General features: G+C 35.3%; 1 protein-coding gene across 1 annotated transcript; it reads right to left on the reverse strand.

Moving 5' to 3' along the window:
- Positions 1-3,182: 3,182 nt before the first annotated feature.
- Positions 3,183-12,332, reverse strand: LOC136807225 (ribonuclease Oy-like). The gene is made up of 9 exons (XM_067063821.1): positions 12,276-12,332; positions 11,607-11,690; positions 10,999-11,158; positions 9,864-10,001; positions 9,421-9,488; positions 5,546-5,659; positions 4,613-4,658; positions 4,128-4,199; positions 3,183-3,403 (listed from the first exon to the last, which is right to left on the reverse strand). Exons 2-9 carry the CDS (start codon positions 11,669-11,671, stop codon positions 3,275-3,277), a joined length of 792 nt encoding a protein of 263 aa, XP_066919922.1. The 5' UTR covers positions 11,672-11,690; positions 12,276-12,332; the 3' UTR covers positions 3,183-3,274.
- Positions 12,333-12,358: the final 26 nt, after the last annotated feature.

The following is a 12,358-nucleotide window of genomic DNA, read 5'->3' on the forward strand; positions in this document are numbered from 1 at the left end:
TGGCAGATATAGATTGGCCAGCTAGTTCTGCTGTACAAAGCTCTTTAAATGAAAGACTTAAAACAATGTCAAATGTTTTATACCTGCAATATTTTTCATACCAATTTCTCATGTCAAATTATTTTATTGCAAATACTTGGTTTTGAAGCAACAAATACAAACTTGATATTAAAATTTGATATTGTATATATCGAAATACACGATAATTCAATCCCTCTTTCTCTTTTCAATTGTCAAATAGAAACATAATGCTGTGACAAGGTCAACTTCTTGTAACTTGTAAAACACAATATTACGAGGTTTTAGTTTAAAACATAAAATGCACTTTTTTTCCATTTGGAGTTTCATAAAATCAAATAAAATTTTTTCCTTGAATTAGTAGTAGATTAAATTTCGCGTGGATTACTTTTCGCGATTTTCACAAATTTTGGTCATCTAAAATCCCAAAAAAAAGCCAAAAATCCTAGGAAAATGAAAGAAATCGGGAGAAAAAGTGGCAAAGTCGCGAAATTTTGTCAATGCAAAAATTAATCCACTTAAAGATAGTAGATAGTGCAGAGATAGTAGTAGCAGTAGCAGCAGTAATTATTCCGCAGTATTTCTCAATATTTTGCTAAAATAACTGTCAAAAAAATTCACGGACGATATTGACTTTCCGCGCAATGCATCTTTGGTAATCATTCGGGGAGAATTCGGAAAGCCGATATCAGTCTGTGCCACCAACTCGATCGGGAAGATTCTTCCAAAATGGGAAGATTCTTCCGAAATGGGAAGAAGCTTCCCGAACGGGAAATTAACTTGACTCCCGAACGGGAAGATCTTCCCGCTATTTTACTTACCTAGGACTTTTCGATCGGGTTGAAACTTCCCGTTTGGGAAGTTAACGCAGTTTTTTCAAAATTAAACCAAATTTCCACGGTAAAGTTTATTTTTCTTTCGGTGAAAAATCTTAAAATTTGATGCTTTATCAGCTCCAAAATGTTTCAACTTTCGCCGGTCATCGTACAGTTTCGCCGAAAGATTCAGTCATTTTTTATCTTCCCAAAGAGGAAGAATCTTCCCAATCAGGAAGAAAAAATTCGCCTAAGTTCTTCCTGTTCGGGAAGTTTCTTCCCATTTCGGAAGAATCTTCCCGATCGGGTTAGTGGCACAGACTGGATATCGTCTATTGACAAGAAATTGATTTGGCATTTCACGGAAAAAATCATATGTATGTATATATGTTGCCCATAAAAAATGATACCCTCTATATGTCTCCTATGCAAAAAGAAAAAAAAGAAATTACAAAATAGTAAAATAGTTTTGTAACACAGGTCACAGCATGTGTCTATCAGAGCAAGAATTTATTATAGACACTGAATAACCAAGGAGCTATATTTTCATTGATTTCTCATGTTCTAGCCTTGTCCGCAGTAATGACATTATTGTTCACTCCTTCATTAAACGATTTTTCGTAACATTTTAATCATTTTTCTCATCTTAACACAGTCATTTCAATTCCCAAATAAAAATTAAGTTTTCCTTAGAGAGGCGAACGCATCAAAATAATTGCTAATTACGTGTTGTTATGACGTTTCAAGTTGCAAGAAAGATACGAAAAACATGCTATGTATGAAAAATGGAATGTTGACACCAGAAATTTTCAAAATTTAACCTCAATAAAACCACCGATCCACCAAGAGCCTCCAAAATATTTCCATACCACGGTGAAGCCAAGACACTCAAGTCTCATATATGTCGATCTTAGCTCTTCTCAGAAAGATGTTAGAGAGATATTGCAAACTTAAAATTCTGTATCATTTTAGGCCTTTTGTTTGATTTTTCTTGTCTGATGATGTTTTTCTCACAACAGATTTAATACATGTATCAGTTAAGTATTTTAGCATTTATTTCCAAATTTTTGGCGAGTAAAAGTACAAAAAGATAAAGATAGAGGACTTTTTAGATAAGAGATTATTAATCATTTTTCAAAATCAGAGAACTTCGAGCCGCCATGACAGTTGTCCTTTGCGGGCAAAGCTAGATCCTCGATTGTTTTCTTAAACAAAAGAAAGACAATGCTTCGCTCTCCACCGTTTTATACGTTGTTTTTCCAGTGTCTATAATAAATTCATGATCAGAGCCATTTATATTTTGGAGCAGTTTCGGCTTTTATTCAATTTTTAATGTTCTTAATTCTTTTCTACCCACAGACTAAAATGGGTGAGGTCATAAATTGAAACAGAGATCCTTTGGTAGACAGTGGATTCTCCATATTTCGGACACGCACTGGTAATACACTCTTCTCGAGATGCATAAATTTATTGTTGTTCTCGTTTTCAAACAGATTTCATTGCTATGAAATTACACATTTAAACCAATTTAAATTCCCAAAAGGCAAACATTAACTCTAAAACAAAGTCTTTAATTCAAAATGTCTCATGAGGTGTAAACAACACAATTATCACTGTGAATATGTAATTTTATAGCAATGAAATCTGTTTAAAAACGAGGACAGCAATAAATTTATGCATCTCGAGAAGATTGTATTCATGCAGTTCCGTGGCGTTAGCGGAAGTATAGGAGGCAAAATATTTATATGTTTCTTTCCTTTTTCAACCTAAAAGTTGCAAGAGTGCCTCTTTGGCTAGGATTACCCTTTGGCTACGCTCGTCTCTCTCGTCGCTCAATGTGAGAAATTATTTTACCCGTCGGCGTAAAGGGAAGAGAGGGAGAAGGAAAAAAATGATGCATGGTTTTAATGGATAGGGATTTCAAGATCGATTAATTAAAGCCATGATTAAAGCCAAAAAATCAGGTGTTGTAATATTTAGAGCTGCTTCAGAAGGAAATTTAGTTTTCAAAATATGATAAAATTTTTTTCAGCTTTGAGTAATTTTTTAGCCATCTGGTCTATTGCCATGCAATATAATAAAGAGTGTGACTCTACTAAAATAAGGAAAAGTTAAAAAAAGATAATATTTTGATCTTTCTATCAAGTAAGCAAAGTGAGCTTGAAATTTTTCAATCCACACTCATATATAAAAGTCGTGACATTAATGGCTTATTTGAGAGATAAATCGTCTGATAAACTAAAGGTCATGGGTAAGAATCCACACACAATTTGCTTCATCGATCTAATCCTTTTTTTACACTTTTTTCTATTGTCTTTAGGCGCGAAAAAAAGCCTGGGATGGTTTTAGGGTGGTAAAATGGACAGAATTGGCGGTAATTGGCGGCTGCAGTCGAAAAGGTGTATAGCAGCAAAAATTAAAATTCATTAGAAGTATAAATATTATCCCCGGATGGGTTGGTAGTAAACTTTGTCTTCATCCAAACATTTATGTTCACAATATGGACAATCGATCACTTCTTTTGATTTACTCAGACAAACTACGGCAGCCGAAATGACATAACCAATATCCTGTCATAAAAAAGATTTTTAATTTTAATGTTACCTTTTAAAACACTGTTACCCTTTATAAAAACCCCCTTCTCACAGACTCGATAGAATTTTTTCAGCCAGTGGGTATAAAAATAATTGACTGAAACTCGATTGGAATTGATATTCCCATATTTTTTATGGCTGGGGATTTCAAATTCTTTTGTTTTCAAGTCAGAAAATTCAGTGGGGATGTGAAAAAAGCATAATATTTTGCAGCGAGGATTGGTTTACTTGATTATTATCAGTGGGAAAATTGGAGGATAATTAATTTCCCAACGGGGACGATATTTTGGACAATTTTTCCAGTAGGAAGGGTTCTCAGTGGGTTTTTTATACCGCCTGCCTATGTCACTTGGGGTGTTTGGAGGTGGGAAAAGGGATTGATATAAAATGATTTGAAAATTTCGGCCCTCCAACGCGCTTGGTGGATGTTTTGTTGACAATTTAATGATACATATAACAACCTTTAAAGCGTGAGGGAACTGGGTTCGAGTTTTCTTGTAAATTCAATACCGAATATTCAAAAGTCAACCGAGCTGTTAGTGTTGTAGGTTCTTTAGTCAAAAATGAAGGACGTCATCTGCCTCAATAAAAGAGATACTGTAAAATATCAGAAAATTTGATTAGCTGCCAACTACAAGTGTTAATGGAATCTTGGCCCCTCAACTCAAAGAACTGGAGTACCAGAATAGTTTTAACTTACTTTAATCTTTTGACACTGCACACATCCTGTCTTCCCCAATTCTTTGTTCAATGCATCGTTCAGATCAGAACCCTAAAGAAAAAAAATATTACAAAAGATATTTTTCATAATTTACGCTAGAAGAAGTATGTTTTCGATAGGTAGGTCAGAAGTATACGTTTCCTTCCCTTTTAGAGCTTTTGTAACTTCAAATTTTCAAAACAAAAATTGATTTAAATGCGCATACCTGCCGAAACTATAAAAAATACTGGTTCAGGACCGAAAAAATTGAGCGATCCTATATATGATGACAGTGTGATATTTGATGGGTTAAAAACCTTATAAATTTTCCCTTATGAAGACGCGTTCTAGCAATAGATTGCAAAATGTTAGCCTCTGTTGATATAACATATAGTCAGTGTTTGGGCTAATAAACCATCTTCTTAGGAGTAACTAACAATAAAAACAGGGGGGTCAGAGAGTTTAAACAGAACATTTCAGAATACCTCGTATGGTTGATCTCGTGGTGTGATTTCTTGACTGGCAAGAATGCTATCGAAGAGAAAGTAAGAGAGATTAACCTTACATTGTACAGAACCAAAAGAGTAGCGTGCTTACTCTTAGGTTCCAAATAAACGCCCCCCCGCTTGTTAATTTGAAAATTTTCCAACCCCCCCGACCTTATAGGATTCCCCGTTTATTAATTTTCAAGAATATTTTCAGCTGTCAAAGAGAGGGCCCCTTATTTTGCTCTAAATAGCCTGATTTTATCCCGCATCAGTGAGATTCTCGCGATTCCATTGGTCGAAAGACATCACGCGGAGGTGGGATATAAACCGTATCTGTCTTCCTCGCATTCGATTGAGAAAAAAACTCGACAAGCCCCGCCACCAATGCGGTTTTTACTGACCCTGTATATCCCGTATCCCACCTCGAGAAGACCGTGTAACTAATAATATTTGTCTTGTTTTTTGGTTTTTAGAAGTACAATTTCCAACCTCATCGGCAATTAGGTCCCCCCGTTTAACAAAATCTCGAAAATTTTCCAACCCCCTCCCCCCGTTTATGCGACCCCCTCGTTTATTTGTAACCTAAAAGTACCAGGTTCTGCCAATCCTTTTCTCTCGATACACGGGCGGGATGGTATTATGCTTAACATCGCCCTAAGTACGTATTGTACCAAGAGTAGCCTACTATACATCTAGAATAGAATTGCATAACCTGGGAGAGTTCCCATTTGCGACGTGTATTGAACATTGATCGTTGTTAGAAACGAAGTATTCTCAAGAGAAAATTTTCTATTCCCACTGATATAATTACATTAGTTTAGTACCAAAAAGATAACGGGGAGTAAACAACGCGAAAAGATATTAAAATTAGAAAAAAAATCACCCGCAGGCGGGTTTGTACAGGCTATATATAATCAATCAACTACTTACTTTCCAATATCATGTTCATCACGTAAGTTCAATGCACTATTAAAGAATTCGTGCTCTGTTTTAAAGCCTGGAACACTTTCTGCGCATGTGCCATGCTTTTCATATTCGTGTGCCCTAATTAAAGAAAAAGGATAAATTTGTCGACCAAACAGATTAAGTTTTGTATTGCCCTGTACCATGTCATTTATCAAGATGCCAGTTCAAAGGTAATAAGCATAAACGGAACGCTGGTTGGACCTACCTGATGATTAAAGTTTTGATTGATGCGTGAGGCCTTTTCATTGAACATACAACTCTCTCGGTGTTTTTAAGACTGTACCGAAGAGATCTTAGAAAAGAGGGAAAAGAGAATTTTCGTTTCAGAACCACTTAAAGGGCCTGAGTAGAGCAAGTAGGAAAGTGTAACATAGTCAAGTGCTGGAACACCAAGAGGATAGTTAGTAAAATTATTTGTGTTACGGAAATTTGAGTTGTAGAGAGGCAGAATAGCATAAGAATCTCCTCAATTTTTTTCGCGTTTATGGAGATAATCAAGTTGAGGAGGTTCCAGTTATGGAAAGTCGATTAGTTGTAGTTTAAAGCAATGATGGAAAAAATCGTGGAAAAAGAACGAACGAGCGAACACAGATCGGAAAAACATCATGAGATGGTTACATGAATACATAACATCGTAACATATATCAGAACAAGGGATACTTTTATGGACCTACCTGGTTACCAAAACTAACCAATGAACATTGAAACAATGAAACACATAAGACATAACTGGTCAAAATACAAAAATATATAAAATGAAAGCATATCTATTGGTAGAAATTATCAATACTATTGAAATAGACTTATGAAAAACAAGCAACATGCTGAATGGACCTACCTAATGATTAACATCAGATGAAAATAAGAAAAAAAGTGACAATAATTGTACAAAAATTCAGAATGGAAAAATAAAGCTTGTGTGTTGAATAATGTAAAATGGTAAAAAGGATTGTCCCCAAATACGAAAATCACTTAAACCATTCAGACCCAAAAAACCTTTTAAGCTGTTTTTGGCCCAAATTTGCCCAAAAAAATTTTCCTTAAAAATCTGGCTCCGTCACATTTTGGGCATTGTTATTTTGCATCATAGTGCAAAAAATCAGAAAAAAATTATGAGTCAACATTGAGAAAAGCTATATTTTCTTATTTGGTTAAAGGGAATTTCCCCAAAATACGAAAATCCGTCTTTTAAGGCGAATAAGAATTTTCCAGGAAAAAACACTTCAGCCATTCTTTAGAGAATCTTGCCCTCCATCTTTGTACAAGAAATCAGAAAAAAGTAATGACAGGATTTTGCACAAAGTCCAAAAAACCCTATTTTTAGGTAGTTTTTGGCCCAAATTTGCCCAAATATATTTTTTTTCGAAAATCTGGCTCCGTCACATTTTAGGCATTGCCATTTTGCATCGTTGTGCAAAAAATCAGAAAAAAATAATGAGTCAACTTTGAGAAAAGCTATATTTTCTTATTTGGTTAAAGGGAATTTCCCCAAAAATACGAAAATCCGTTTTTTGAGGCGAATAAGAATTTTTCGGGAAAAACCACTTCAGCCATTCTTTAGAGAATCTTGCCCTCCATATTTGTACAAAAAATCAGAAAAAAGTAATGACAGAATTTTGCACAAAGTCCAAAAAACCCTATTTTTAGGCAGTTTTTGGCCCAAATTTGCCCAAATATATTTTTTTTCGAAAATCGGGCTCCGACACATTTTAGGCATTGCCATTTTGCATCATTGTGCAAAAAATCAGAAAAAAATTATGAGTCAACATTGAGAAAAGCTATATTTTCTTATTTGGTTAAAGGGAATTTCCCCCAAAATACAAAAATCCGCTTTTTAAGGCGAATAAGAATTTTCCGGGAAAAACCACTTCAGCCATTCTTTAGAGAATCTTGCACTCCATCTTTGTACAAAAAATCAAAAAAGTAATGACAGGATTTTTGCACAAAGTCCAAAAAATCCTATTTTTAGGTAGTTTTTGGCCCAAATTTGCCCAAATAAATTTTTTCTCAAAAATCGGGCTCCGTCACGTTCTGGGCATTGCCATTTTGCATCATTGTGCAAAAAATCAGAAAAAACTAATGAGCCAATCCTGAGAAAAGCTGGTAACAGACGGACGGACGGACGGACGGACGGACGGACATGGGTTAATTTATAGGACCTCCACCGGGGCACCCGGAGGTAGGTCCAAAAAGTAAATAAGTTATTAAACGCTTTTCTTTATAAAAACAATACACTATCAGAAAAACGCACAGCTTAATAAAGGTTTCTAGAAAACAAAAACGGCGATTTCCGGCATTTTCGGCCGGAAAAAAAATTTTCTCAAAAAATCGAACTCTGTCATGTTTTGAGTATTGCGCCTACGCATCTTTCTGCAAAAAATCAGAAAAAACTAAGGATGAAAATTCGAGAAAATGTCAAAAAACCGGTTTTTCAGGCATATTCACGGCATTTTCAGCCGGAAAAAAATGTTTTTCGAAAATCGGGCTCTGTCACATTTTAGGTATTGTCATTTTGCATCAGTGTGCAAAATTTCATAAAAAAATATAAATTATAGCTCGAGAGATTCAAGAAATACTGTCTTTCCGGCGAATATAGGTTGTTCCGGCGATTTTTTAATAGTTCCGGCTTCAAAAATCAATTTTATTGAAAATTGAAACATGCTTGATGGCGGGCATTGCCATTAAAAATGTTTTTGAATGAAAAAACAACCAATTATAAGGAAAAAGTCTAATGAAAATTCAGAAAAACGGTGATTTCCGGCATATTTCCGGCATTTTCGGCTGGAAAAATTTTTTTCTCAAAAATCGGACCCAGTCATGTTTTGGGCATTGTTAATACGCATATTTAAGCAAAAAATCAGAAAAAACTAATGATGAAATCTCGAGAAAATGTCAAAAAACCGGTTTTTCCGGCATATCTCCGGCATTTTCGGCCGGAAAATTTTTTTTTCTCGAAAATCAGGCTCCGTCACATTTTGGGCATTGCCATTTTGCATCTTTGTGCCAAAAACCAGAAAAAACTAATGAGCCAATCTCGAGAAAAGCTGGTAACAGACGGACGGACGGACAGACGGACGGACGGACGAACAGAGGTTAATTTATAGGACCTCCAGGTAGGTCCAAAAAACCAATAATGAAAACTGTTATTTTTGGCATATTTCTAGCATTTTCGGCAGGGAAGATATTGTTTTTCGAAAACCGGGCTCCCTTACATTTTAGGTTGCCATTTTGCACCAGTGTGCAAAATTTCATGACAAATAAACAAGTACAGCTCGAGAAATTCAAGAAAATCCGTTTTCCGGCGATTCTCGGCTGTTCTGACAATTTTTAGAAAGTTCCGGCTACCAAAATTAGTATCATTGAAAAATGATAGGTCCAAAAAGATATTTACATTTCTCATGGTCATATACAATTGTTTGCACCGTAGAAAAAATGTTAGCCGGCCCGCTAATATTATCAAAATTATCCCCTTAAATTCATCTTTCCAGTGAGGTATTTCCTTTAATTAGACTTTATTATGCCACTAATGCTACATTGTAATTGCGTGACCTTAAAAGCGAATTTTTGCAGCATATATTGTCAGCTTGCAAATATGGTGTCATAGGGGTATTAATTTAGTCTTGAAAAGGTTGTAGAGTCACCGTAACTCGAACACGCACATGCAACACAAATTTGTTAAAGTTAAAGAAATCTCGAGTTACGGTGTAAGGTTTAAAAGACATTGTTAACTGAAGGGACAAAATAACTGGTTCGAGTTTTAAGGAGACATTCGTGTTAGAGAGACAAAATAGCTTGATCGAATTAAGGAGACACTCGAATAAAACAGACAACATTCTTACCAAAAATGATTCTTGTCCGAATCTACAAACATGTTGGGCCAGTACTTCAACATGCGAGGCTTCAGATCCTGAAAAAAGACACACATTTAGCATAAACAGCTTCTTGAAGGGGTGTTAAAACGGTAAGGGGGAGGGATCATTTCAGGTGAAGAATAGTAGGTCAAAAGAATAGAAAGAAGAAAGGCCGCTGGCATCTACTAAAGGATTCGTGCAATAGAAAGAAGCGTGTTATAATTCAGGCTCCTTCTTGCGTTGGACCATTAAAAGAACTACAAACAGCCCTAAACAAAACAAAATTAGTCTGTACTCCTAAAGCTACCAAGTCTTTCTCGGTCGCATAACATATGTGACATATACAATAGCAGTATTATGAGGGGGTTTCAATCGACTTTGCTAATCATAAAGAGTAAAACAATATAGTCAAAATATGAAATGAATTATACCCTGACTTCCTCGGGATCAAACTTTTCATTAGTACACTCTGTTGGGTAATTCTTTTCGACATTGGTTGAAGGCCATAGACCATGAAGTGTCCAGCCATCAACATACTTTGGGATGACACATGTGTGCTCATGTGTTACCTAATAATGTAATTTAGAATGTGGTAAACGGAGAAGTGGAGAGGAATCATTTTAGGTAGTATAAGTAGGGAAAAAGTATAGAAAGCAGCTAGGCTGTAGGCATCTACTAAAACGGATTCATGCTCCTTATACTGCAGTTTTGTAATTATCTGCGATTTAGATTAGAAAGAAGTGAGTTATATTTCAGGCACCTATCTTGAGTGGAACTTGAGTAGAATCGTGCAATTTTATGTTGAATAGTTTGACTATGTTATTATTGAATTCTTTAAATCTTAAAATTCTTTATCGGCGATCCAAAAAATATCTGCAATCTGATTGGTTAAAAAGAGTACAATATATCTTATATTTTACATGTACAAAATATAAATTGACGAAAAGATATTGTTGCATTGTAGCGGTAGCAGCAATCTAACGTCACTTTGCTACGAAAGTGCCCTGCGCTTTTTTCCAACACAAAAAGTGCATTTTTTGGGTCACCGATAGACCAGTTATCAGACATTTGCTCGTACAATATGGAAATATTTTACTCGTTCCGGATTTTCCGTATATTTTCCTCGCCTACAGGCTCGGAAAATATTGTACGGAAAAATCTCGGAACTCGTAAAATATTTCTCATATTGTACTCGCAAATGTCCGATAACTATTACGTTTCGTGAGAAAGCTAACTCAAGAACCTGTGATATCTTAGAGGAAGGTTCTTTATTAGCCGGGAAAGGAAAGATTCTTTAACGCATAACTTTTGATGGCTAATACTGTACTCTCTACATAGATTTAATACGCAAATACACGTTTTTTTATAAGAACACATTAATTTTTGAAGCCTTCGGATGTTTTTAACTTTTTGAGTTTTAAGGCTAAAGGTGTTCTTAACAATGTTTTATTTTGTCCATTTTCCCAACAAATCTCGGTGTTTTAAAGTCCGCAAAGCAAAATATTCTTAAAATTCTGGTCATTAAAGCTTTTTATTTTTATAATGGTTTGTTCTAAAATAACTTACATTTTCTTTCTCGCATGATGAAAGAGGCCATTGTTGCACTAACATGAAGAAATCCCAATTATTCATATCATGGTTTCCTCCTTGACTGCCTGTAGAAACCTGTTTGGATGAGCCATGTTTTGAATGGTGATGTTTTGAATGGTGATGACGTCTATGTCTCCTAGTAGAGATGAAAATAAGTGAAAATCTCGAATCTTAACTGTCCTATCAAGCCAATAGACCTTATCGGAGTTTTTTATTTTTCTAAAACAGCGATGCATTGTGGGATTGTTTCGGGAGTATTACAGTAGAATTCCCTCGAGGAATTCCTAAGAGATTTCTATTGTAATACCCCCAAAACAATCCCACAATGCATCGCTTTTTGAAAAATCAAAAACTCCGACAAGGTTTATTGACCCAATCGAATTTATAAATGCCGATTTTACATATTGTTAAACCATCCATCTGGTTTGATCACACTGGTCACACCTTTTGTTAATACCCTTGTTAGTCGTATACGCTCTCACGCAACTTCAACCTTGAAAAGACTAACTTTAAACGATATTCAAGAAAGTAGTTGCTACAAGTAAAGACATGGTCATTTTGAGGCTTAAAAGTGAACCACTTACCGCCACCTTGATTCAACGATGGCCAAGACAGCCAATATCAATAACACAGCAAAACAGATCTTCATTGCTAAAGAGAAATTATTGCTGAAAAACAGAGAATTAATACATAAATACAAAACCAATACTAACTCTGAAAATCTTTTTTGAAAAGGTTTTCCAGTGGGAAGTAAAGTGTAGTAAATGAACACCCCGTTCTCACAGACCCGGTAGGATTTTTTCAGCCAGTGGGGATGAAAATAACAGACTGGTGAAACTCGATGGGGATTGATATTCCAATATTTTTAATGGCTGGGGATTTCAATTCTTTTGTTTTCAAGTCAGAGATAATTCAGTGGGGATGGGAACAATAGCATGATATTTTGCAGTGAGGATAGGATTATTTGATTATTTTCAGTGGGGACGAAAATTGGAGGATAATTTGCCACCGGGGACGATATTTTGACAATTTTTTTCAGTGGGTCTGTGAGGAGTGTAGTAAATAATCATTTGTTATTCGATGAAAAATGAGTTACAAGTTCATCTGTGTGACGAATGCTAAAACTGCTTCTAAAATGTATACAACTGTTGCAAATTTTCTTTTTGGAGTATTCACGAATACAGGATTCGTAAAACGGTGAAGAATTCATTTCTACTGAAGCAAGCCTTAGTAAGTTAAAAGATGGTACTTACCTTACCGTACTTATCACTAAGAGAAGTAATCTTGAACGGCTAAAATTGTACTGAAATATGTCTTGATATAATTTGCGTTTACT

Source organism: Clytia hemisphaerica, unplaced genomic scaffold (assembly GCF_902728285.1).
Source record: "Clytia hemisphaerica strain Z4C2 unplaced genomic scaffold, Clytia hemisphaerica genome assembly, whole genome shotgun sequence".
NCBI classification, from domain to species: Eukaryota; Metazoa; Cnidaria; class Hydrozoa; order Leptothecata; family Clytiidae; genus Clytia; species Clytia hemisphaerica.